The sequence below is a fragment of the Lathamus discolor genome, chromosome 3 (genome assembly GCF_037157495.1).
Source record: "Lathamus discolor isolate bLatDis1 chromosome 3, bLatDis1.hap1, whole genome shotgun sequence".
Taxonomy (NCBI): Eukaryota; Metazoa; Chordata; class Aves; order Psittaciformes; family Psittacidae; genus Lathamus; species Lathamus discolor.
In genome coordinates this window covers 17621109-17646916 of record NC_088886.1, presented here as the reverse complement: position 1 = coordinate 17646916, position 25808 = coordinate 17621109, and the positions used below count along the sequence as shown (strand labels likewise).

Sequence of the window (25808 nt, the reverse complement as noted above, 5' to 3'; positions counted from 1 at the left end):
AGGGAGGCATCTCCCCTTGCCTGCCCTCCTTCTCCAGGAGGAATCCTGCGCCTCTCCCCGCAGCAGCCACCCGGCCCGGCTGGGGATGGAGCCCGGCGGGTTGGTACCGGCGGAGCTCAAGCTCCGCAGGCCCTCCCAGAGAGCCAGGATCCCGGCGCCCTTCTTCGCCCACCCGGTAGGTGCCTGGCTCCACCCGCGGCCCCCGGCCTATCCCCCTCGATCTGCCCCCCACCCACCCACCCCCGGTCTTCCCGTGACTCTGCCCCCGCAGCATGGAGCTGCCGAGCCGGCGGAACCCGCGGGGCTGGACCCCGCGGAGGCAGAAGCGGACTTCCTGGTACCCACACACGACGAGAGGGGCCGCCCCATCCACGAGTGGAAGAGGCAGGTGATGGTGCGGCGGCTGCGAGCCCGGCTGGTGGGCCAGGAGGAGGAGGGCGGCCAGGTACGGGCGTCCCGGGGATGGGAAGAGACCGGACCCACGCTGCCAGCCCGGGGGCCGCCCGCTGACGGACACTCTCCGCAGGACGAGGGCTCCTGGAGCTTTTCGCCCTCCCGTCAGGCCATGTTGGGCCCCTTCGGGGAGCTGCTGACCGAGGCAGACCTGCAGCATCTGGAACGGACGGTGGAGAGCCTGCGGCTGCGGCGGCGGGGCGAGGCGTACCAGAGCGAGCTGCGGCGGCTGGCGCGGGAGCTACGCGCCCTCCTGCCCGCCCCGCTGCTCAGCATCACCGTGCGCAGCCCCCCGCCCGCTCCCGGGCAGCCGCTGCCCCTCTGGTGTGGCCGCTTGGCGGGAGCCGTGAGCAGCCTGGCCGCGATGCTGGCACACGCCGAGGGGGCGCGGGTCTCCTCTGTCCCTGCTCCCCCCGCCGCGCCCCCCGCAGCCGCCGTCGGGCAGCCCCGAGAGACGGCGGGCAGCCTGGCGCAACGGGAGATCCGGCAGTACGGGGTCTGCGTCCGCAGCCTCCGCGGGGCCTTCGAGCCCGCCTGGGGAGCGGTGGAAGAGAAGGCGGCCGGAGGGAAAGGTACGGAGGCCGCCAGCGACTCGGGCATCAGCTGCGAGGAGGGGTTCTCCGACGGCGGCGGCGGCGGATCCCTGGGGCCGGGGCCGGAGTGGGGCAGCCTGAGGAAGGAACGGATCGTGATGCTCTTCCTGAGCCACTGGAAACGGTCCTCCTCCTACGGGCCCTCCTTGCCGGCCTCCGGGGACCCCCGGGGGGCAGCGGCGACTGGGGAATGGGGACCGGTCCGCCTGGCGCGGCAGAGGGAGGCCATCCAGCGGCTTCTGGGAGGCTGGCGAGAAGCTGCCTCCCGCCGCCCCCCGCCGCCGCCGCCCCCTACCAGCGCCCTGCTCTCGCCGGAGCAGTTCGTGGTGTTGGCCGGGGGGAAGGCGGCAGACTACGACAGCCTGTCGCTGGAGCTCTTCATGCTGGGCTATTTCCGCATCCTGGAGCAGGAACTGTCCCCCGAGGAGCGCCGCGGCCGCCACCTCCTCTGCTTCGAAGTGTTCGAGCAGCTGGGCCGGCATGGCTGGCATGCGGTACGTGCTTTCCACCGCGCCGTCACCGACGAAATCGCAGCCGGCCGGCGGGGCTGGCAGGACAGTTTTGAGGACATCAAGGAGAAGTATTTCGGATCCCCCCAGAGCTCAGCCTGGCGGCTGGGGGAGGCCGGAGGAGATGGGGAGGAGATCTGCCGTTACATCGACCGCAGCTTCGCCTTCTGGAAGGAGAAGGAAGCCGAGATCTTCAGCTTAGAGGAGTGATGCCCACCCGCTGGCGGGGAGGGCCGTGTGAAACCGCGGGCTGCAATAAAGGCCTTTTTTTTTCTGTCTGAGCTGAGCGAAGCTTCCCGAGGTGATGGAGAAAGCTATCTGCGTGCAAGGGGGACCGCCCCAGCACCCTGACCCCCTCCCACCCCCTGCAGGACCAGTGTTTTGGCCCCTGGGGTGGCCTCACTCCCCGCGGTGAGGCGGCTGCCGCTGTTTATCTGTGGCCAGGAGGGGTGAGATAACATCCTATATTTAACACATTATAACGATAGCCAGAGGGAGTAGGGACATCGCAGGGACCCCCAGTGACCGGAAGGTAGGGGCGGTGCTGCAGGAACACCCAGGCTGGTGGTGCCCAGCTGGCTGCAGAGGGATGCCTTCCAAAACAGCGAAGTCACGGGGCGACAGGGATGGGGTGGAGCAGGCAGCTCTGCCTGCACGGTGCCTTTAAGAGCAGGGAGCGGTGTCTCAGTGCCGCCTAAAAATAGTGCGCTGCCCTGTCCCGGCTGGGTCCCGAGCCTCAACAAGAGCGTCCCTCCCCAGTGCCGGACGGCGGCCACTTCCCTCCCGGCGGGCTGGCTGGAGGGCTGCAGAGCCCAGGTGAGAGCGGGAGGGAGCGAGACAGGGCGGGTCCGAACCCACCCCAAACACCACCCCCCACCCCCTAAAAGTCGGTGGCAGCTCCGGCAGGGCAGCTGTGGAGCATGGGGAGGCCACCGGTGGAAGTGGGAAGGGGGTTGGTCCAGGGAGCACCTCCCTGGTCCCTGCTTGCGCCTGTAGATCAGGCGCTGGGAAGGTGCGGCTGTGCGGAGGGAGGGAGATGTCATCGCCTTTTCCTGGCAGGGGCACCCCTGCCACGCTCCGCGGGGGCTCTGTCAGCCAGCGAGGCACTGCGCTCATCCCCAGCACCATGGTGAGGAATGTGGACGACTTTGACTTCTGCCTGCCTTCACATGCCCAGGGCATGCTGGAGGGGCTGCAGCGGCTGCGCGCCAACCCCAAGCTGGCAGATGTGACGCTGGTGGCGGGCAGGCGGGAGTTCCCCTGCCACCGCGGCATCCTGGCCCTCTGCAGCCACTACTTCTATGCCATGTTCTCCGGTGACTTCGCCGAGAGCATTGCAGCGCGGGTGGAGCTGAAAGAGGTGGACCCTGGTGCCCTGGAGATGCTGCTCGACTTTGCCTACACGGGGAAGGTCACCATCAACCAGGACAACGTGGAGGGGCTGATGCGAACCTCCAGCCAGCTGCATTTCCCCACTATCCAGAAGGTCTGCAGCCGCTACCTCCGGCAGCAGATGGATGCCACCAATTGCCTAGGTATCTGCGAGTTCGGCGAGAGCCACGGCTGCCCTGAGGTCTCCTCCAAGGCCTGGTCTTTCCTGCAGGAGAACTTTGAAGCTGTCTCTCTGCAGGAGGAGTTCCTCCAGCTCTCCAAGGAGAGGTTGGCTGTCTACCTCTCCAAGGACCAGCTGCAGGTGCAGGAGGAGCAGAGCCTGGCTGAGGCTGTGCTGCGCTGGGTACGCCACGACCCGGGGTCCCGAGCCCAGTTCCTTCCTGAGCTGCTGGAGCTGGCGCACCTCGTCTTGCTGCCCGACCAGTACCTGCAGAACCTGCTTACCACTGAGCCCCTTATCCGTGACTCAGATGCCAGCAAGGCCCTCGTCACACGATCCCGCACCACGGTGGGTACCCCTGCCCCAAATCCCACTCCACAGGCTGGTGGCTCAGCTTGGACCCTGATGGTCCTGTCCTGGCCTCTCCATCAGGGCCAGAGCGATGCAGCTGTGCAGAACTCCCCCACCTCACTGCAGAAGCTGGAGGAGGTGCTGGTGGTGGTCGGTGGCCGTGTGCTGGAGGAGGGAGAGGATGAGGACAGGGGGCTGCAGATGCCGGTCACCCCCAGGAACTTTGCCTTTTACAACCCCAAAAGTAGTAAGTGTGCATGGCATGGATGGGGCAAGTGTACACTCGTTACATGTTAATTAACCCTCCATCTACCCCAAAGCCACTTCTTGCCAAATGATCTGGTGTCAGGAGGGGCACTGGGGAAAAAGCGGGGGGAAAGAATTAAACAGGGCTGGCTTAAAAGCATGATCACTGTCTGACAGGGGGGTCATCACTTGGCTCTGCTGGGTTTCAGGGCAATGGATGGCTCTGCCTGACTTCCCCGATTACAACAAATGGGGCTTTTCCCTGGTGGCTCTGAACAACGATGTTTATGTCACAGGTAGGTGCTAGTGTGGGGTGGTTGTCCCCAGGGAGTGGGGATGGAAGGTGAAGGACAAAGATGTGGGCACAGAGCACTGGCATGGGGCCAGGGGCTACCCTCCCCTCCCAGCAAAGCCTTCTTCTAGCTCCCCTTCTGGGTGGATCTGGGAGGGGATGCCCAGAGATGGCTGCACTCATGGGTGTCCACCTGACCTGTCCCTCCCCAGGTGGCTCCCGTGGGTCCCAGAACGACACATGGTCAACAACTCAGGCCTGGTGCTTCTGCCCCAGGAATGGTGCCTGGAAGCCCATCGCTTCCATGCTGAAAGCGCGGACAAACCACACCAGTGCCGTCCTCAATGGCGAGATCTATGTCATTGGGGGTAAGGCTGCAAAGACCCTGTGGGTGTTGCTGGGGCAGGGGTTTGTGGGTGCCCCAGAGCAGTGGGCAGTGTCCTGCCACCTTGCAGGGACGACGGTGGATGTGGTGGAGGTGGAGCGCTATGACCCATACAACAAGAGCTGGTGTGCCATCAGCCCGGCCCTCAAGTATGTGAGCAATTTTGCAGCCGCCAGCTGCTTGGGCAAGCTCTACCTGGTGGGTTCCTGTGCCGTCAAGTACAATGCACTCACCCTGCAGTGCTACAACCCTGTCCAAGGTGAGAGCTGGCCCTGCCGCTGCATCCCACCAACACCTTCCTGGGAAGCAGGACTGAGGGTGACCCCCCAGGCAGGCAACATCCTGTGCCACTGGGCATGTTCTTGTGGGATGTGACTGGGTGCTAATGGGGTTCTGGTGATGGCTGTGGCACAGGGTAGGGTGCCAGCCAGGAGTATAGCTGCTGGCAGCACAGCCCAGCCCAGAGCTTCAGTGGAGATGGATCCCTGGGGCAGAGGGGTGGGGGAATACTGCCCGACTTAGGGAGAAGCCAGACCCCTGTGACAATGCCACCTCCTCGGGTGGTGGTCTCCCACACTACCACTACAAAAAATATCCCCACCCCCAATTTTTTAATGCAAGAGCCTCATCTGGAATGGGGACCACGGGTGCCATCTTGCCTGGCTGCTCTTAACAAACTGCCCCTTAAATAGCCATGGGCTAGGCAATGCTTTTTTCGGTCACTGGCAGCTGCATGAAGAACCAAGGGTGGGACACACTGCTGACGGCTGCTCCTTGCAGATTTGTGGAGTGTGATCACATCCCCCTTCATCCCCAAATACCTCTCTGCCCCGCGCTGTGCCACCCTGCGTGGGCTCATCTACCTTATTGGGGACAACACCAAGAAGGTCCACGTGTATGACCCAGAGGCCAACATCTGGCAGAAGGTAGTGGGATGGTGGGCTGGGGCAAAGCACTCCTAGGGAGGTGGGGCAGGTGTTCCCTCCCCATCAGCACCCCACAACCGTACCCTGACTCCTGCTCCCTCCTGCCTGCTCATCCATTGGCTCTACTAACCCCTGTGGACCTGAAGATGCCCCAATCATTCCTTCCCTGCTCCACCGTCACCCACAGTAGGAGCATGGCTTTTGTACAGAGTTGCTGATTTTTAAGCAGTGTTCACAATGCAGAAGCCCACAGGACCAGGGTTTTCCAGCAGGGCTTGCAAGCCTCCTGCCTTTGCACTAACAAAATCCTGCCTGTCCCCTCCGCTCACCCCAGGCCCTCCAAAGCACCCCCAACCTTGCTCCTATACAAGCACAACACGGAGATGCTGCTAAAAGCAAGACGTGCCTGCAGGGACTCCCAAACCTTGCAGGGGGGATGGAGCAAGGGGGATGCTCCTGGTGGGTTAATCTCCTCTTCAGTGGGATTGGGAGGGCCCCGAGGAAGGCCCCAATCATCTCACCAGGGTGAGATGCTTGAAACCCTGACACAGGTGCAGCTCCTCCACACGCTCCATGAGAATGGCGGGATGGTGGCATTGGGTGACCGGCTCTTCGTCACTGGCGGCCACTGGAAGGGCATGAACGGGGACTACCGGGTGGAAATGGAGGTGTACGACTGCACCAAGGACCTCTGGACACGGGAGGGCTCCCTGCCTTGCCTGTGGCTCTTCCACAGCTCCTCCTCCATCTTCATGGACACCTCCAAGTGGACAGAGGCTTTCCAGGGTGACCGTAGGTAGTAGGAGTGCCTGTAGCATTGCCTGTCACCCTGTGCAGTTGCTCCTTTCCCTCTTGCCTCTCCTCTCTACCAGCTCAACTCTGCAGAGTGGGGGGAAATGGAAACCCCTCTGCCGAGCTGCCCAGGGCATCAGGAGCATGTGTATTCCCCTGCCCAGCCACCACTGGGAAAAGACTTTTCCTTATAAACATGCTTTGGCTAACACACCCTCTTTTCGTTTGGTGCTTTGGTTTTGGTTTCTTTAAGAACTGCCTTTTCCCCATCCTCCAAAAACACAAAGCTTTTAGAGTATTTAGAGGCCTCCCAAAGTGTGGCCTATTCCATCAGACTGGCATTGCTGCTTGGTGGCCACGGCCCCTTTCCCCATAATGTTGACATCTAGCATGGGGGAACATGAGGGGGATTGGGTGAATCCTCTCTTTCCTGACACCCGAACTTCTCCAGCACTTTGCTTGCCAAGACTGAAGTGTGAGACCTGCTCCAGAGTCATTTGATGGTTCAGCTGTTCTGTGTTAGGTTTCTACTTTTGAAGCATTAAAAATACACAGTGGATTGGGGTGAGCCCCACGGACCACACAGGGTTTTACATACAGGGGGTCACTTGTAACAGCCAGTGGCCTATCTCCAGGAAGATCACCCCAGGCTGTTGTGCAAGTCTGTGTTCCAGGCACTGCCCTTGCACTCGCTGGGACCCGCTGTGCCAGGAGAGCTGCTCAAGGAGCTACAGCTTCTGCTGAAAAATATCCGCCAGCCCTGGGGCATGCTGTAGGAAGGAGGGGCCAAGGGGGAACAGCACAACAGGAGCAGGGGACAGCAGAGATGAGGTACCATGGAGCTGGGCGGCAGAGCCAGGCACTGTCATTTTTGGGCCAGGGAAACTATAGAATGGTTTCAGTTGGGTTGTCCAACACAAGAGGGATGTGGAGCTGCTCAGGTTAGTCCAGAGGAGGCCACAAAGATGCTTCCAGGGCTGGAGCACCTCTGCTATGGAGACAGGGCTTGTTCAGCCTGAAGAGAAGGCTCCAGGGAGACCTTAGAGCGGCTTCCAGTGCTTAAAGGGGCCTTAAAGAGAATATGGAGAGGTACTTTTACAAGGACATGTAGTGACAGGACAAGGGGGAATGGCTTTAAGTAATTTCTCTCTCAGCAGATTTCCCTGCCCAGCTTCCCAGCAGCAGAAACCAGGTTACTTGTATCACTTTAGCTTCCCTGCAATGTATTAGCAGCAAATGTTTGCTGGCAAAAGCCATTGTCCTTTGCAACTAATCTTCAAAGCAGAGCAATGTCCTGATAACACTGCACATTTGATTAAAGCAAATTCCTCCCCCATGGTTTTCCATACCAGGCATTCCCTGCCCATGGCACAGGGCCCAGGCTGTGGGCACCACAGATACACTCCCTGCTTTGTCTCCGAAAGCCATCGAGGCAAGGATGGGCACAGGGCTACGTGCCTGAGCAAGGGCTGCAGGAGTGGTACCCAGGCAGGCTGGGCATGGGGCAAGGGAGCCACACAGTTTATTTCTTAGTTGCGCGTAAGCTGTGCCAGCAACACTGCGAGACAGCCTGAACTGCACCTGGCCCCACACTCCCTGAGGGATCCAGGCACACAGGCAGGGGAGAGGCAGTCTCCTTGGGCTGGACCTTACTCAGGATGGCTCTCCCGTGTGTTATGTTCCAAGTTGGAGTTGTGTTTTTAAGTTTTCATTTTTTTATAAGAGGGAGGAAGGGGAAGAGAAGACAGAGAAGGACAAGCTGATACTTCTCTCACCAGCTCTTGTGCTGGACTTAAGAGGTGCCTCCTGGAGGGAGCACCAGAGGTGGGTGCTTGGCTCAGCTCTCACAGGACAGCACACACCTCTTCCCAGCCCAAAAGCTGTGAAAAGCAGGGAGGTGAGAAGGGAGGGCAAGCCGCCCTTCTGAGATCTGCCATCAGGGTTTCTTTTGCCACAGATCGACTAAGTCCGTGCTGCTCCATCTTGGCTCTCCAAATCTGTCTTTTCAAGAGCAGAAGCAGCAGTGCAACCTTACATCAGAGTATGCAGGAATATTTGGGAGCAGAACAAGGTGGCAGTGGCAAGCACTACCTACTGTATGTGCTGGAGGCCCACTTCCTTCCTTAGTACTCTACAGAAGTGAAGAGTTAGTGCAAGCTAGACCAAGTGAGCTGAAGCGTTAGCACAGACCCATGAACTTTAGCTTAACTGACTTCTGCTTTAACACAAATGGATGAGATGGTCGAGCCACCTGTCCCAAACAACAGGATAGGTTTTGTGTGCTCAAGAAAATGAACAGCCTAGGATCTAGGACCATCTCCCAAAGCTTCAGGGAACATGGGGAGCAGGAAAGATACAAGGAAGCCTCACAACCCTGCACAGGACTATGCACAAAATGGCAGGTACCACAGTACCAACATCCCTCAAAGACTACACAGTTTCTCATGCTGAGCAAGGAGGCTGGGCAAGAAACCACAGACACAGTGGCTCATCTCCCTCATTGCACCTCTGACTCACATAACGGGAAACTTGCATAATCTGGAATTTAGGTTCTTTGGTAGCCCACTTGGTTTAGCTTTCACTCTGTCACTTGGTCTGAAGCCAGTATTTCTCTGGAAAACAACACTGACTCTGCAGCAACAGCTGGTGGAGGAATGGGGACAGGATGAGATACCAGACACTTAATAGCAACAAGTACCTAAAACCCGAGATGCCTGCTCCTCAAATAGCACACAGACAAGCACAGGACCTGCCTGTATCTCAGCTGCCTGACAGATCCATTTAGTGAAAACATTTTCCCAATAAACATCAGAAGCAAATTCCAGCAACTTTTGCTGTATCGGCAACTGGGACAAAACCCCATTGTTTTCTGCAAACAGAGGGAAGGTACACCGCTGCTCTGAAAGCGGTGTTTGTATCACTCAAGCTGCATGCAACCTCACAACTCAGCTTCAGAACCAGAAGATTTCCTTCCCAGCGCTAAGACAGCCCACACCACATCCCAAGTCAGTGGCCTGGGTACTGCACAGTCCATACGGTACAGCCTGACTGGGAGCTCCCACCAAGTCCTAAGAGTTCATGACTCTCTCAAGGCCTCATACAAAGCTCAAAGTAATGAACAGCAGAACTACACCAGCTGTCAGAGTTCATGCCCACAGATACCTGCTCTTGCTAGCACCTCTGCCAAACGGATTTATTTGGTTTGCCAAGACATTCACGGAGGGTTGACAGGACGAGATTCCCCCATAGGCTGATCCACTCTGGCAGACACTTAGAAAACATTGTTAGCCAAGTGAACTGCAACTACTAGAAAAAAAACAACCCAACTTTATTTACACTGAAGAGCATCCAGCAGGACCCTCCCTCCCCTGGCCACACATGCACACACCCCGACTTCTCCCTTTCCTTACATCCGCCAGAAGCTGGGGAACCTACTGCCGCTCCTCATCTCTCAGTGCTCTATCCGCACCACCATGACTGTGACATTGTCCGCCGACCCTCGCTGTACTGCCTTGTTGGCCAGTCGGTTACATGCAGCTTCATACCTAGCATCTGCTTCCAGCTTCCCTTCTCTCGTCTGGATGTTTTTATCCTGGTGGGACAAGGAAAGACAATACTGATTGCTCCCAACAAAGCATGTAAGTGCCCCAAATAAGGACAAAGTGCAAAACAAGTAAGGACAGCCTCAGGTATAAGGGAGGATATCCGGCAGAAGTACATTTCTGCAAGTCAGAATCATTCCATTTCATGTGCCCTGCCCTGACAAGCCCAGCCACCAACTGCCTTCTCCTCACCTCAAGGCAGGAAACAATGAAGTTTACAGCTTCTTCTGGTGTAAAGACTTTAAAGAGGCCATCACATGCTATCAGAATGAACCTAGAAATCAAGCAGAGACAAGATCCAAAGCTGAATCGTTGGCACCCCAGTTACAGCAAAATCCCTCCAAGCTATTTTATGAGTACCCACGCTCCAATCCAAACGGAAGGTGCTATAAATCTCATCTGAAAATCCCTCAGAAACACCAGATGTCCTCTGGTGCTCCAGAACCTACTATTCACAGAGCTGAAGAAATTCAAAGAACACAAAGATCCAAGCAACCAATGTAAGACCTAGAACAAGACATCCTGGCAGACGCACTGGTACTGCACTGTTAGCCGAGGCCATATACCATGCCCTGCTGGAAACCTCCATTATTTCTTTAGGACTGCTTCTTTCCTTTGAGCCCTTTTCATTCACCTAGTTTCCCTGTAAAGTAGCTAACACAAGTAAATAAGAGAAACACAGCCAGTATGTGCACCACTTTAAATCCTTTACATTTCCACACCCCTGAGGTATGTGATATCTTAATTTAAATAGAAACATTCAAAAGAAAACCAGGCAGCTTAACCCAGAAAGAGAAGCATAATTGTGATTGGAAACCTCTGCCGTAAGTACTCCTGCAGGCTGCAGACGGTTGAGGGGATACAAAGGCCAAGACCAGGAGAAGTGAGTCTCAGCTCAGAGGATGAGGGAGCCAGCCTGCTGTGCACTCCCTGCCTGCAAAGGAGACTGCATTAACCAGAAGCCCTAACCACAATTACTGGATAAGGAAAACCACAGGCATCCCACAGAGATGTCCAGCCTGCCAGAGCAGTGCCTATCTCTGAAGACATCATTTCAGAGCTGATGCTCAGAATATCTCCAGAAATATTTTAGTGGATCACTTGATATGGAACTCTAATCCCAGAAAAAGCAGCAGTACTGGGTTACATTCTCACCTCAGAGGGCCTGCAGGGTCATACTGACATAAAAGCTCACAGCAATTTGTCGTTGCCAATCATATGTTAGAAAAGTAACTCAAATCTTCAAATATCAGAGTCAAATGCAACAGTATTTGCGGGCACCACAGCTGCAAGGAACAACTCTTGGACAAGATGGGGATCCAAGGATTGAAGTCTTAACTAAATGCTTGAACAGTGGTGTGTGAACTTATTCAGAGGATGAAAGAAGTCTAAGGCTCATGTATGTTGTCACTGCTACAAGACCAGTTTCTCCAGCAGAAGCCTTCACAGCATCTTGGCAGGGTAAGGCAGCAGCATTATCCCACTACACTGATAAGAAACAGGAGCAGAGAGACAGCAGCAGTAAGAGCATCTTCTCATTCTGCATGATCTGAAGTGCCTTGGGCGAAACCGCAGAGCACACGGGGTCGTGCAGCTTGTGCTAGTGCTGAGCAGACCTAGGACGCAGCCATCCCCCCTCTGTGAGGGCACCCTTTACCTGTCATTGTCTGTGAGTTGGCAGCGTTTGATATCTGGCACAGAGATAACACCACAGTGTTTGTACTGGCCATCCCCAATGGAGCGGGAAACCTCCAGCACTCCCAGGACTCTTCCGTCCCTGCACAAGGGAAGAAAACATTGAGAGCCCTCCACACACATGCACATCTCACTGCACTGCCTGACCAGGACATGCTTCATGGTGCATTCAGTTGCCTCCTACAAATCCTGACTCACTCCCCCAGCAAGTTCCCATTTTCCCTTCAATGTCTCATTCCCTTTCTGCACATCTGCGTGAAACTTTGGGAAACAAGTGGAGAGGGGGAGGAAGAAATGAAGTTAGGAGAATTCGAGGCTCTTTTCCATCTCCCTGCCCTAACTCAAATCCTGCTTGGCCTAGCAAGCCAGGGAAATAAGAGTTATATGCTGAGCTGAATTCCTGGAGGTGAACATTTGAATTCACATATTTTTTGGCAAGGCATCCAACAGATTGCATTTCAGTAAAAGCATATAACAGCAGCAGGCAAGACCATGTCTGAGCCACCAGTCCCTCTCCTGTGCTCTGCCTATCAGGACACCAACCACTATAGATTGGCTCAGCTATGGGCAGTTCCAAGGAGCAAGAACCATGGCACTTTCTCCTCATCATATAGTCTTTACTAACCACTGACTACAGCAACCAGTTCTGTGAAACCCAAGTTAAAATTCTCCTTAGGAAGCAGTTTTGCTTGCTAAACTTTTCTAATTAACTGAGTGCTGCCCCAATAGAAGCAGCTTCTCACACTCCACCTTTCCAAAAACAGATCATCTTCTTCCCAAAAGGCTCTTCTGTGCACTCTGGAAAGAAAGCAGCTCATTCATCTCATAGTCTAAACAGCCTTGCTTAACACAAAAGCATGTCACAGAGATTTGATACTCATACACTATGCAGCTTTTCTCTTGGGTCCAAAATATTGAACTGTAAGCAGTGGGAAAGGCTCCCAGGCAGCCAGTGAGATGTTTCCCATTCTAAAAAGAGCTAAGAGACACTGGCCCATTTCTTTCCTGTGTGCAAAGATAGATCAGTGCTAAGCATAAGCAGCAGCTTTGTTCTCCAGAGATAAGGGGAATAAGGCACTCTAGACATAGCAGTGTGACAGAACTGAACCCACTCCTTGCCACAGGGCATTCTGCCTCTGCAGGCACCAGGGTACTTCACCTGTACAGAGTTCTCTCCTGTGACAATACCATTAAATCAAGAAACAGCATTCACAGAAGGAAGAAAACCTAGACAGAGAAATCAGACACACCTGTTGTGCTCAGCACCAGCTGCCCAAGCAGCCATGCACATACATATGCATAGGAACATTAATATATATAACATTAATACATATAACATAATCCTACTATGGCTCCAGAAAAAACCTCCCTCCTACTGTGGGCCTCCTCAGTGCCTCAGCTAATCCCCAGGAGAGCAACGCCAACCAACATCAAATGCTTTTCATGCCCTCTCAAACCATCACCGGGGAAAGGTGATGCTGCAAGGAAGCGAATTCTATTCAATGCCACAGTGTGCAGTAAGCATTAACAAACAATCAAGTTCAACTCTGTAGGTCAAGCTTAAGCGTGTCCATGCTTGCATCATGCTGCCAGGCTTTCAAGTGCGTTCCTGCCTCTGCAGGACAGCACCTCACTGCCACTGTAAGCCCCTGGGAAACAAACTAGCCCCTATCAACCAACTCAAGCTACTGAATCCTTAAACACCTCAGGCATTGCTGTGCCTCCCACAGGCAGCAACAGATTCTCTCCAGGCTGTCACTACCATGAGCGCTGGGTATAGGAAACCCCAGAAACTCAATGCTCAGGCCCATAGTTGGGCTAGGGTTTAGATCTGCTCACAGCGTTTACGCATTTACCTGACATTTCCTCCAGCTTTCTGTATCCGCATACGCTCCTCATACTGGGTGGGGTTATGCTCCTTACTGAGGCTTAAGGCTGCATGTTTTTGACTGTCTTCATTATAACGACACAGAATCGCCTGTGCTGACAAAAGACCTCTGTGAGTGAACAACAACAAAACTACAGAAGAACTTCTTGAGAGAGAGAGCTGCAAGTTGCAGTGAATAGGGCTATGTTTACATACTGTTAGACATTTAGCTCCATCAAGAGAATGCTAGCACACTAGTTGTTTTATGGGAGACAACATAGCTGTACCCTGCACTCAGCCAAAACAAGATGCTTTGTAGGAACATATAGGGAGCACCAAGCCAAAACAACATGCTTTGCAAGAACTTTTAGGGAGCTCACAGCAACTGGAACATCCCACACACCTCACCCTTCAGGGTAAATAAAGCTGTTGGAAGAATAAAGACACCAGCAGTGGGCTTCTCATTCTGCTTACCCGGCTGTCCCCAAGGTTGGCTATGTAGAGAGTGTTGTCAACAGCTAGGACACAAGTAGCGGTGGAGCCATCCTTCCATGCTGGCTTCCTGAAGGGAACAAGAATGAAATTATTAAGGAGGGAAAACAATGTTTAAGAAAATAGTCACAGAGGGCTCCCAAGGGACTCAAGGAAGTGTTATGTGTGTGTGTCCCAGTGTGTGTGTGTGCGTGCGTGTGCGTGTTGTGAAGTGTTGTGTGCCAACATGCTACAGTCAGCTAGCACAAACCCAAAGCAGCTGCCTCAAGCAGCTATGGAAACTGTTGATGGTGAATAGTGAGCTGGACAAGAACAGCAGAACTGCACAGTACCACCTTCTAAATGCATGGTCAATGCCCAACTGGTTCAAATATTGCCAGCAATGCTCCCCACACCAGCCCTTCCTCACACACCCAGCTCCCAGGAAAGTTCAGCTGCGGCTGGAACAGGCTCAGCCCCAGTGGCTGCCCAGAAGCTACAGCACTGCAAGCAAACAAGCTCCCCAAACTCCTCAGAAGGCTCCTTATTTGCAGCAAAGGAAGGCACAGTCACAACTGCAGCAGTTTCCTTCTTTTTTGCTTTAATATCCCTTACTTTTTCTTAGTACACCTGCCTCTGTCCTCATAATCCCACCTCAGCAGCAACACCACCCATTCAGTGACTCTCCTGATATTTCACTTGCTGTAGTTAAGCTTGTAAGTCTAGAGCTCCAAGTAAAATGAGAAGCCTTTCTTAGATTACAGCTGCCAGACTAGTCCTCCCCACAATTAAGCCCAACTACAATGCCACTTTACTGAAACTAGCTTTGAAAGACTGATTTCTAAACATACGTAATCCAGTTTTTCCTAACTTCGAAGGTGCGTCTGAATAAAGATCGTTCATTTAGTCAGCAATACAGCTATCACTAGAAATCCTTTGTAGTGCCTTTGTCATAAATCATATTTCTGACCAAACGGAGACTAGTTTGGGAATGACACTGTTGTGACAAACTCAAAGAAGCTCTTTTCCTTTTGCCTGGTCAAACTCATTTATCTGATTAGTCTTAAAAGACTGAGCCAGTCTGCAATATACTTAAAATTGAAAGTATGCAAGGAATCTCAGAATTAGATGCATCACCAGGCTCTCAGTCAGCGTTTGAGGTGCACTGGGGGAGTGTGTGGGGAGGGAAATAAATAAACACAAACATTTAAAGGACTGGCAGCAGAGTGACTGTGTTTTAAATGCAATCCACATCTCCCCTAGTCCACATAGTTCAGCAGAGACTGAGAGAAGATAACTTGCACTCAAAACTCAGCTGGAAGGTGGGCTGGCATTTATCCCACTGAAAGTAGCTGCTGTGCTTTTCAGCTTTCTTTTAGAAGAATCTGTTAGAAACAAGCTTAAGATGAGGAACATTTTTCTTCAACATCTCTGTTTTCAAAAGATGGGAAGAAAGCAAAACTTCAACTTACTTTGGGAGAGTTAAGTCTTTCAACACACAGCATTAAAAACAACCTCAGAGATGTGCTCCAACCTGGCAAGCACACACTTGCTAACAGGAATGCAGCTCTAAAGAAAGCTGCACACAACAGCCTGCAAAGTACTGCTCTACAGATACCCTCCTGCCACACTTCAAAGCCATCAACACAGATCCCATCTCAGACAGTAGGGGATTAGCCACTTCAGCAACACGGCAAGTCTTTAAAAAGAAGGCAAACAAGATGCCCTGGTAAGGACAGAAGTGCACTCTTGGTCACATTTTGTCTCCTTCCTTTACTACAAAGGCAGATTTTGGTCTAAGGGGTCCTACAGACTGCTTTCCACAGAGTAAGACCAGAACACACCATGATCTAGCTCTAGCAGGCACTCAGACAGCACAGTTGCAGCCTGGCACACCTATCTATGCTTTGGGGTTTTGCCAAAGCATAGATACAACTCACAAGTTTCCTGTGCCCTGCTCAAAACTGAGGTCTGTGAGATGCAAGCAAAGAAATACAAATGCACTGGAAGTATTTACACTTACTGGCTGGAAGCCTGCTTTAGAAACTCTTCATCTGTGTGTTTGAAAGTATCCAAAAGGCATCTCTTCACAGTTTTCTCCACACTGGCTACCTCACCTGTCAGACAGGGAAAAGAGCAACTAAGTTCCAGCTAAAACGTACCTGACGTACCCCGCCCCTCCCTTCACCCACTCAATATGCAGTCAGCCAGTGCACCCCTCAGACCCTGTGCAGAGCAGCTAAAGTACATCCTGGGTTCACACTACCAAAAATCTGTGCAGTAGCATGTATGAAGAATTTATGACACATCCCTCTCCCCACAGGTATATTCTCATGCTTGAAGCAGCGCTGCCAAAACTGGCGACAGTGCATCTCACACTTGTTTAGTGGTTCACAATTGGCTACTTGTACCCTTCTGCCAAAAAGGCTTCTAGTCCTCTTCCCCAGGAGACAAAGCACTCTCGCAGTAACTCCCTGGGAATAAAGGATGGGAACTGTAGAACGATGCCCGAATAAATCAATTTCCCGATCCACTGCAAGGCAGAAAAGGTGACGGTTGTCTTATAGCCCTAGTTTCAGTCCTCTCACCTTTAGGAAATTTCTTAATCAGGTTCTGGTGCATATTTTGTGCTGCAAATTTTGAGGCTCGGACTCCCCCATGACCATCAAACACAGCGAAGTAGGAGACACGTGTGCTGTGAGGGAACAAAGTGTCGCAGAAAGGGGCTAAGAGAGGCAGTTAGCCAGACATTGGGATCGAGAACATTCATCTCCATAATGCCCTGTCCCATATCGGCCAGACTGAGTAAATACTGTTCTCCAAGGCACAAAGGTAGCAAGTCTATAAGCTCACACATTCAAGCTCAAGGGCACTACATCTCCCCAGCACTACACAGAATCAGCCTAAGCAATCCTACAGTTCTTTCCATGCCTAAAATTGTTGAAACCATTCTATAGACAAGAAACTCAGATAACTCAGAACATGAAGCTCTCAGGACAATTACTAGTTCAGCAGCTAGATCCCGTATCAGGATAATCTTTGAAAGCATTCCTTTAAATACACACATTCCCCCTTACACTCACTTGTATGTGTTTATTTGATGAAAGATTTCAGCTTTTCAATTAAGAGTTTCCCTTCTTTGAGCATTCTCCAGTGCCACAGTTAAATGGCACACTTAACTGTAAAACACACTGTAAAATCCCTAACACAAGGCCTCATTACTTATAATTAAATGGAGGGTCTCTAAACACCCATGCTGGCATTTGGCTAAGAGGCTCAATATCCAGAGCTACTGGGCCCTCACAACCCTTGTGAAGTCAGTGACCAAATCCACTGAGCATCACTCAAAGGGAGGTATTTGTATACAGCAGTCTTGTGATTTGCACAGAACACAGCTATCCATGTCTCCCAACAACAAGCCCAAACTACGCAACACGACACAGGTGTAGTCAAGAGCATGAGCTGCTTAAAGCAAAAAGGATCCTATCATAGGCTTAGCTGAAGCAAGCTGGAGCTCCTTCACCCTTGTGATCGCTGCCATCCACAGCTTTATTCTGACAGTTGTGGCCCACTTACATCTGGGAGGGCAGAGGCTGGCATTCCTCGGTGATATCATTTAAGATGACATGTGCATCCTGCATGTCTTCTCTTTCACCTTTCCTCTCTGCCACATAACCCTTCAATCCAAGAATGCCCACTGACCCTAAAGGGGAAGAAAGCAGACACATGCACACAAATCAAACTCCTTCATCTTCTCAACTCCGGCTAAAAAAAAAACCCAGTAAATCTGTGACCACTTTTCAGCTTTCAGAACCCTATTCTGGCACTTGTAACATGGGATTTTAAGTGACCCCAAGGTCAGCAGCTATGAAAGTTGCTTGCCCCCATTTTGGCAGGCAGCTATAACCAAGCAGGACTGCTGGGCATCGGACAGGGCTCTTACTAAATGGTGTGGGGAGAGCAGGGGAAGTGTGTGAGACTGAACCTGCAGATTAACAAAGCACAGCGTGACAGGCAGGCACCCGCACTGAAGTCAAATGCCCTATATATAACAGCAAGTCTCTTTTTTAGCAGCCACCCAGTGGAGAGATTTGTGGATGTGGCAAAAGAAACTGGTGTGGCTCTAGCCTTCCAGAAGTTTCACAATCAATACCCCGCTTGGCAGTACAGGAACTTATCCTGCAAAGGCTGAGCTGCTTGCTGCTCAGCTTTTGCCACTTCAGCAGGGCTGGTAAGAAGACCTGGGTGACAGAGGCAGAGTGCCAGGGAGCAAGAAGGGTTTCCACAGACTGCTGCAGCAGTCTGTTCCCTACAAGAGGCTGAAAACACAAGCAGACTAAAGAACTAAAGCTTAGCTTTGGTCTGGACTTACTGAGCCCAATGTCAAAAGTACAAATTAAGTACATTTGTTTTCAAACTGTCTGAAAACCTTTACAAACTTTCTTTTCCACAAGTTCTTCCCTGCCATTCTTTTCTTCCTCCTCCAAGGACTTTCTCTTCTCCCCCTTCCCATGGCTTCCTGCTGACGAGACCTGCTCAGTAGCACTGGAAGCTGAAAGAAAGCAAAAATGCAGGTGATTGAAATCTGCCAGCTGTGTTTTACTTGCACAAATTTAGCAGCAAGTCCTTTTTATACTGAAACACTCCCAGGGGTGCAGGCTGGTGCTCTCACACAGTACTAAGTGACCGGAGTTAGCACTAAACAAGACATATTAACTGACCACAAACGCACACACACAACTTCACTCAGCATGTACAACCCACAGCACACATGACTGATTTGATCACTTTACTTTGCATGGCCTACCTCAGGCACAGCACAGCTGTGTTTAGCTAGGAGGCTGTGGATTCTCCCCACCAACTCACATTTTGTTTCTTAGCTAACAGCCTTTTTTGCTATTAACTGCTAAGGAAGTTAATATTACAGGTTGGAACACTTCTGATTTTTATTATTATCATTATTCTCTCCAAATTGTGCCCAGAGTCATGCAAAGAAATGTGTTTTACTACTCTTAATGTGCATATTTGGCACTTCAGAAGACATGTTACAAATAAAAGCTAGCAAGCAAACTATGATTCCCATGCCACGAGAACCCTCACCTTTTCCTTAGGGAGACTTATTCTTGGATGGTACCCTAAATTATCTCACCTCCTCCCAAGTGCTAGCAAACACTCAGCTGCATGCAGAAAGCCTTACCAGATCACTAGTCTAGACAGCCTCTATTCTAGACATGTACAGACCACAGTTAGGAACAACGTGGCAGTCTGTTCCCACAGCAGAAAAGCAACAGAAACCAGGGCAGTGGCAGCACCAGGCCCCTGCAGATGTGCTGGCTTTGGCTGGGGTAGAGTTAATATTCTTCATAGTAGCTAGTATGGGGCTGTGTCAGCCAGGATAGTTGACCACAACTGATCCAAAGGATATTCCATACCATGATGTTATGCTCAGCATATAAAGCTGGGGGAAGGAGAAAAAAGTGTGGAGGATGGCTGGAGCTATGGCATTTTGTCTTCCCAAGTAACGGTTACATGTGATAGAGCCTTGCTTTCCTGGAGATGGCCCAACACCTGCCTGCGGATGGGAAATGGTAAATTCCTTATTTTGTTTTACTTATTAAACTGTCTTTATCTCATCCCGTGAGTTTTCTCACTTCTGCTTTTCCAATTCTCTCCCTCATCCCACTCAGGAAGGAATTAAGGAGCAGCTGTGTAGGCTTAGCTGCTGACTGGGGTTAAACCACAACCACCATCTTTGCTCCCTGTAAGCACACACTTTAATTTCCAAAGAATGGAGCTTTCAGGCACAGATGACAGGGCTAAAATCTGATTAAAGTACTTCTGCAAACAAACCGAAGTTTACTTCTAAAGAGCCAGAATCCACATTTAAACAATCAGGCTACAAACAGATTGCCATAATTAGTGTCAGCCAACCTGGACAACAGGTTAACTTACTGTGCAGCCAACATAACAGGCTACACTCATGGGTTTTCCTGAGAAGGGCAGGTCAGCAGAGGCTTACTTGTGTCACCACTGGTGGCTGGTGGAAGATCATCAAAGAGTAAAGAGCCTCCTCTTCCTGGAGCACCAGAAAAAGCAAGGACTAAAAACTTCTGTCCCTCTGAGAGAATAATGCTCTGTGCTTACCTCTTCTGAAGCATGGAAATTATAAAATGCCAGTTTACCAAAGTGAGCTAAACTTTAACTGCTGTTACTGGATGGTGGGGGCAAACTTACATTTGTTCCAGGAAGTATTTAATATGGAACATCTATAACATTCTGATGATGGGGCTACAGCACTGGTGGATATGGGAAGAGCAACTGATGTCATCTACCTGGACTTGTGCAAAGCATTTGACACTGTTCCACATGACATGCTTGTCTGTAATCTTAAGAGGTGTGGATGGACCATGTGGTGGATAAGGAATTCGCTGGACAGTCGCACTCAAAGAGCTGCGGTCAACGGCTCCATGTCTAAGTGGAGATCAGTGAAAAGTGCTATTCTTCAGGGGTCAGTACTGCAACTGGTGCTGTTCAACATCTCTGTCAGTGACATGGACAGTGGGATTCAGTGCACCCTCAGCAAGTTTGCCAATGATACAAGATGTGTGGTGCAATCGACACACTGCACGGCAAGGATGCCATCCAGAGACCTGGACAGGCTGGAGAGGCGGGACAGTGAAGACCTCATTTAGTTCAACAAGGCCAAGTGCAAGGTGCTGCACCTGGGTCGGGGCAATCCCAGGCACAAACAGAGGCTGGACAGAAGCTGGATTGAGAGCAGCCCTGAGGAGAAGGACTTGGGGATGCTGGTGGATGAGAAGCTCACCATGATCCATCAGTGTGCACTCGCAGCCCAGAAACCAGCCATGTCCTGGACTGCATCAGAAGGATCATGGCCAGCAGGTCAAAGGAGGGGATTCTCTCCCTCTACTCTGTTCTGGTGAAACCCCCCTTGCAGTCCTGCATCCAGCTTTGGGGCCGCCAACAGAAGAGGAATGTGGAGCTGCTAGAGAGAGTCCAGAGGAGACCACAAACATGCTTTGAGGGCTGGAGCACCTCTGCTATGGAGACAGGCTGGGAGAGCTGGGCTGTTCAGCCTGAAGAAGAGAAGGCTCCAGGGAGACTTCAGAGCAGCTCCCAGTGTCTAAAGAGGCTGACAAGAAATCTGGAGAGGAACTTTTTACAAGGGCCTGTAGTGACAGGACAAGGCAGAATGGCTTTGGGCTGACAGAGGAGAGATTTAGATTACATATTGAAAAAATCTTTCCTGTGAGTGTGGTGAGGCTCTGGCACAGGTTGCCCAGAGAAGCCCCACTGCCCTGGCAGTGTTCAGGGCCAAGCTAGACAGGGCCTGGAGCAACCTGGTCTAGTGGAAGGTGTCCCTGCCCATGGCTGGGGGTTGGAACTGGATGAGCTTTAAGGTCCCTTCCAACCCAAATCATTCTGTGATTATCAAAATAATAAATTAAAAAACAAAAACTACACAGGAGGAGAGTAGCTGCTCTGCACACAGCTGCTGATCCGATCAACCCACTGGTTTTATCCTGTCTAACAAAGAAAAGGGTTTGCACTAGTTTCATCTCAAAATGATGCTGATGCAGAAAGCATGTGAAGCCAAAACAATAGAAGAAATAGGAAACAGAGCACCCATACCTGAGTCAGCACTGCTGGCTGGTGGGAGATCATCAAAGAGGAGAGGTCCTTTCTGGGCTTCCTTCCCTGTAAGGCACCAGGACAAAGTCAGGCCCCACTGCATGCACTCAGGGGGTGGTTTCCGGAAGGACTGCCCTCCAGCTGAGCACAGGTGGAGTGACGGAGGAGAACCTTAGCTACTTTCATCCATCTCTAATTTAGGCAGCTCCTACCTGTGCAGGACAACCACTTGCCAGGGGATGATGTGAACTTTTATCTTGAGAACAACTTGTTTGTTTGGTTTCTAGCAATCCACACAACGTGCATTACCACCCCTCACCAGCCAAACTGAGATATGATAGTGCGGGAGGGGCCAAGAAAGCACCAACTTATTTCAGGTAACGTTACAGCTCTCCACAGCCCCACACCCCACAGCACCACAGTGAGGGAAAAGGCTCCAGCATGGCCTAAATCGCACGGATAACACCCTGCGCCCGAACGAGCCCCAGGGAAAGAGAAAGGCACAGAAACCACACCAGAACAAACCCAAACCGAGCCATGCCCCCCTGCAGCCGCCTCCTCACACGCCCCGGTCCCTTCTCCCCCGCCCCTCAAGCGCTGGGAGCGCTCAGCTATCACCGTCCCGGTGCGCTCGCTGCAGGCGCGGCCCGGAGCCGGCACCTGCGCCCGCAGAGGCTCGCTGCCCACAGCGCGCTGCAGCAGGCCCGGCGCGGCCGCGCGGCCTGCCATGCCGTGCCGTGCCGTGCCGTGCCGTGCCAGGGCGAGTCCCGGCCCCGCGGCCCCGCGCCGACAGCGCAGGACGGGAGCCTGGCGCCCACCGCGGGGCCAGCGCCCGCTCACCCGCCGCCGAGCAGCCCGGCTCCGGGAGGTCCCCGAACAGATCCATGGCGCCCACAGCGCCGCCGCCAAGGCCGCCTCCCCGCGCCCAGGCGCCGCTCCGCCTCCTCGGGCTGACAATCTCCCCGCGCAGCCAATCAGCGCCCGCAGACGGACCAGAAGTGGGCGCGCGACGGGGCGGGAGCGGAAGGCCGCCGTTGGCCCCGCCCCACAAAGGGCTCTGCCAGTCCCCGCGGCGCCCCGTCAAACACCCCCGCAGGGCTGCGGCTGCCCCGCCAATTGGAAAGCGAGACCTCTCCACCAATCAATCCCGTTGCCCCGTCCCTTTCTTTCCCAGGCTGACCAATCCCGCGGCGGGGATGTGAAGCCTTCCTGTGCCTAACCAATCGCTGGCGGGGGCAGGAGCGGAGGGCGGTACCCTCTCGCGGCGCCGGAAGGTGCCTCAGCGAGGGGTGTCGGTCCGCGGTGTGCGCGTTTCGGGGGCCCGCGGCCGCTGCGCCCCTCAGCCCTCGCCAGCAGCCCCGGCCCGGTGCGGGCCTCCCCGCCGCCGAGCAGCAGGCGCCCGCCCTACCCCGCGTGCCCGGGAAGGAGAGCGGCGCGGGGCCGTTCTGCGTTAAATGCCACATTTATTTCAGAACCGAACAAGCCTCACGCGTGCACGGACGGCCGGGACCCGAGGCGCCAGCCCCGAGCACGGGGCAGGGAGGGCCGGGACCAGAGGGCACAGGGGGCAGGCGCCCCTCAGCAGGTCCCGGCCCGCCCGCTGGTGCTCGCCCACCCTCCATGCCACCGTCCCCTGTGAGATTTCCCTTGGCGTGGGGCTCACAGTCGTGCCTATACATCAAGGTTTGCGTTCCTCATCCCGGGGGGGCTGCGGTGAAGGAGGGGATGGGGAGTATAACGGGGAGAGCGCGTCGTGCTGGCGAGAGCGGGGCCAGGAGGATGGCAAAGTAGCCTGCAAAGCCGGACATCCCGCAGGGCTGCTGCCAGTCTGGTCTCCGTCAGCGCGGTGTCCCGCAGCCGAGCTGTCTGCTCTGCAGGTTTGCTGGCCTCAGGCAAAGCTTCGGCTTCAGCTCCGGCTGGAGGATGTGCCCGTCCCGCAGCCGCCCCTCGCCTGCAGCACGGGCAGCGCTGCCCAGCCCTGGCTGAGGAACCTATGTCTGGTCGCTGGCAGACGCAGATTCCTGTCTCCACCAGAAGCTGCCTCCGCTCTGGTAGAGCCTCCCCTCTCCCCTGGGACACCCAGTGTTCCCTAGCCCCTTACGCTGAAATACGGGATGGTACCAACGAGTCTTTGCTGGGATGTCACAGACCAGACCCCTCCTCCACCCCAGCCGCATCTCCACCCCTCCATGCCCCCCGAGTGAGAACCTATCCCTCCATAAAGGGCACAAGTTGGCTTCTAGCTCACGGGGCGGGGAATAACCCAGTTTGATGGGGCGGAGAATTCACCACCTGCCTGGAAAACAGGGCGGGGAAAAGCAGCCCTGCCACAGCTCCAGGCCAGAGCGATGGGGTGAGATGCCCAAGGAGCTGCAGCAAGGCTGGACAAAACCTGCAGGGGCTCAGGATCCCAAAACCCTTTCCCATCACCTGAAACTCAAACTGAACGGCCTCTGATGTGCAGCGAGGGGGTCCCTGCAAGCCTCTGCCCGTCTGCCGTGTCCCTTCCTGTCCGTGCTCCCCAACAACATGAGCGTAACAAGAAGACAGCACCAAGTCCCACACACACGCACACACACACACACACACACAGACAGTGCGGGGAGGTGCGGCAGAGCCAAGGCGCAGCCGTGCTGTGCAAGGGAAGGTAAGCCACCGAGGCGTGACAGCAAAGCTAGGGGGGTGCCCAGGGGATACATGAAGAAAGATGCTCGCCTTCCCAACTGGAGCTGTGCTGGATGCAGCTGGCCACTTGGGAAGTCCCAGCTGAAAGCATCCTACCCCCCTCACAATGGATGAGAGATGGAAGATAGAGGAGAGAGAAAGCTGCTGCTGGGGAAGGTGGAAGCAAGTTATGGCTGGAGGAGAAGGTCCTTTCGGCAAAGCCACCTCTGCCGTGGGAAGACCCCTGGATTAACGTGCCGATGAAGGCAGGGTGGGAAGGAGGTGGGCACTTGCTTCTGCAGCAGGGGAAGAGGAGTGAGAAAACACCAAATACAACAGTAAAAAGAAGCCCCGTCCCCACCTCGACACCCCCACCCCAGCCTCTCCCTGCCCCTCTGAGTTGCTTTGAGCCTGTTGTCCTGCTGGGAGGAGAAGGGATGTGACAGCCCTCTTGGGAAAGGCTAAAGAGGGTGCTGTGGATCGGAATAGCCATTTCTAGCCCCAGCTCTTGGGGAACTTTTCCATCCAGCATTGGAAGCAGCCACATGAACCTCCACACTCCCTGCAGGGATGGGACCCTTGGTGTCCTGTCCTAAGAGGGAAGGAATCCCTTTGGACAAGCCCCCAGGGGCTCCTAGGCTGAGATAGTGGAGGTGGCCCACATGCTTTTGGGAAGGACAGCCTCACACAAGGTGACAGGCAGAGCCATCTGCAGAACCCTCCTTTTTCCTCCAGCAGGACCAAGCTCCAAAGTGAGGTGACACGTCCACATGGATGTGGAATTCTCCAGCCCACCAAGATGGTAGGCTCCTCCCTTCCAGAGGTAGATGGGGCAGGTAGGAATTGCCTCCTTTGGGAAGACATGGTAGGCTGTCCAGCCACCACTTACGGGAGCAGTAGTTTAAGCTGCAGGGGAGTGCAAAGCAGAGGGTTGGGGAAGGGCAGGGAGCGAGGGCAAGAGCTCCACTGCTGCCGGGCACATGCCAGGGATGTCCCAGGAGAGGCATCTCTGGGGCCCTAGCCCACTGCCAAGGCTCTCCCTTGCCTGAGGGAGGCATTGTCCAGGGGCCAGGACCCAACTTACAGGATTTTTGTGATGTAAATAGAAATAAATACTTTATAAATATCATCTTAAACTACTGACACCTGATCTTACTCTGCTGTCTCTTGCAGAAACGTCAATAAACTAGGAAATCCTCGTACTTACACTACCCCTTTCCCTTCATGTGGAGGCAATTCCTCCTGCTCTCCCACCTCCAAGCTTTACCACGCGCCCACCTCTGTAGATTAAAGACCAGCTATTAGCCAAAACTGCCCTCCTCGCTCCCTCCCCTCTGACAGGGACCTTTCTGGAGCATTACAGATGGTGTGACATGAAGGTCACCCATGAGGGGATGGGCAGAAGATGGCACGTGCACAAGAGATCCTGCCCAGGCAGGTCAAGGCTTTCGCAGCTATGAACGGAAGTGAGTTTCCTCCGCGAAGGTGTGAATCGAGACAGATCCTTCCATGGAGCAGGCAGCTGGGGCAGCAGATGGTGTGAGAGATCAGACGTTAACATGGGGAGTCTTGAGACAGAATCAGCTATCTTGATCCTGTTGGCAGACGGATGAGGTGGAGGGTATTTTTCAGGTTAGATTCTCATCTGGGCTGTTCTCCTTCTGGAAAGCTTGGACCTAGTTTGGAAAACAAGGCAAAAAAGGTGTCAGAGATGTGAACAAGGAGAGATGTGGTCCCCCTGTGTTTGGTGTCCTGGC

At 53.5% G+C, this 25808-nt stretch overlaps 4 protein-coding genes across 10 annotated transcripts in view; 2 read left to right on the top strand and 2 right to left on the bottom strand.

Moving 5' to 3' along the window:
- Positions 1 to 71: 71 nt before the first annotated feature.
- ESPNL (espin like) lies at positions 72 to 1836 on the top strand. The gene is made up of 3 exons (XM_065673847.1): positions 72 to 175; positions 272 to 445; positions 527 to 1836. The coding sequence occupies exons 1-3, from the start codon at positions 86 to 88 to the stop codon at positions 1763 to 1765; spliced, it is 1503 nt and encodes a 500-aa protein (XP_065529919.1). The 5' UTR covers positions 72 to 85; the 3' UTR covers positions 1766 to 1836.
- Positions 1837 to 1991: 155 nt separating this feature from the next.
- On the top strand, positions 1992 to 6313 carry KLHL30 (kelch like family member 30). Of its 5 annotated transcripts, none has more exons than XM_065673844.1 (8): positions 1992 to 2371; positions 2651 to 3455; positions 3540 to 3705; positions 3914 to 4000; positions 4209 to 4364; positions 4452 to 4640; positions 5162 to 5307; positions 5859 to 6313. In XM_065673844.1, the coding sequence occupies exons 2-8, from the start codon at positions 2682 to 2684 to the stop codon at positions 6105 to 6107; spliced, it is 1767 nt and encodes a 588-aa protein (XP_065529916.1). In that variant the 5' UTR covers positions 1992 to 2371; positions 2651 to 2681; the 3' UTR covers positions 6108 to 6313. The 5 variants fall into 5 exon arrangements, with proteins under 5 accessions (XP_065529916.1, XP_065529915.1, XP_065529913.1 ...); XM_065673843.1 differs by having other exon boundaries at positions 2615 to 3455; XM_065673841.1 differs by lacking the exon at positions 1992 to 2371 and having other exon boundaries at positions 2384 to 3455.
- Positions 6314 to 9403: 3090 nt separating this feature from the next.
- Positions 9404 to 22363, bottom strand: ILKAP (ILK associated serine/threonine phosphatase). The gene is made up of 11 exons (XM_065673840.1): positions 22228 to 22363; positions 21388 to 21453; positions 18164 to 18286; positions 17311 to 17437; positions 16323 to 16429; positions 15758 to 15851; positions 13738 to 13825; positions 13253 to 13374; positions 11359 to 11478; positions 9894 to 9975; positions 9404 to 9691 (listed from the first exon to the last, which is right to left on the bottom strand). The coding sequence occupies exons 1-11, from the start codon at positions 22271 to 22273 to the stop codon at positions 9551 to 9553; spliced, it is 1116 nt and encodes a 371-aa protein (XP_065529912.1). The 5' UTR covers positions 22274 to 22363; the 3' UTR covers positions 9404 to 9550.
- A 2969-nt stretch (positions 22364 to 25332) lies between these two features.
- The window catches only part of KIF1A (kinesin family member 1A), a 38529-nt gene continuing 38053 nt past the window's right edge, over positions 25333 to 25808 (bottom strand). For all 3 annotated transcript variants that reach the window (XM_065673839.1, XM_065673837.1, XM_065673838.1), the window contains one exon: positions 25333 to 25727. In XM_065673839.1, coding sequence (XP_065529911.1) covers positions 25685 to 25727 — 43 coding nt within the window. In that variant the 3' untranslated portion in view covers positions 25333 to 25684. The remainder of the gene's footprint in view (positions 25728 to 25808) is intronic.

Coding starts and splice junctions, on each gene's coding strand:
- ESPNL (XM_065673847.1), top strand. CDS start 86: ATGGAGCCCGGCGGGTTGGTACCGGCGGAGCTCAAGCTCCGCAGGCCC. Junction 176..271: donor CGCCCTTCTTCGCCCACCCG/GTAGGTGCCTGG, acceptor CTGCCCCCGCAG/CATGGAGCTGCCGAGCCGGC. Junction 446..526: donor AGGAGGAGGAGGGCGGCCAG/GTACGGGCGTCC, acceptor CACTCTCCGCAG/GACGAGGGCTCCTGGAGCTT.
- KLHL30 (XM_065673841.1), top strand. CDS start 2,592: ATGTCATCGCCTTTTCCTGGCAGGGGCACCCCTGCCACGCTCCGCGGG. Junction 3,456..3,539: donor TCACACGATCCCGCACCACG/GTGGGTACCCCT, acceptor CCTCTCCATCAG/GGCCAGAGCGATGCAGCTGT. Junction 4,365..4,451: donor CGAGATCTATGTCATTGGGG/GTAAGGCTGCAA, acceptor GCCACCTTGCAG/GGACGACGGTGGATGTGGTG.
- ILKAP (XM_065673840.1), bottom strand. CDS start 22,273: ATGGATCTGTTCGGGGACCTCCCGGAGCCGGGCTGCTCGGCGGCGG. Junction 15,852..16,322: donor GATTAAGAAATTTCCTAAAG/GTGAGAGGACTG, acceptor CCTGTCTGACAG/GTGAGGTAGCCAGTGTGGAG. Junction 11,479..13,252: donor AAAGCTGGAGGAAATGTCAG/GTAAATGCGTAA, acceptor TCCCTTGTGCAG/GGACGGAAGAGTCCTGGGAG.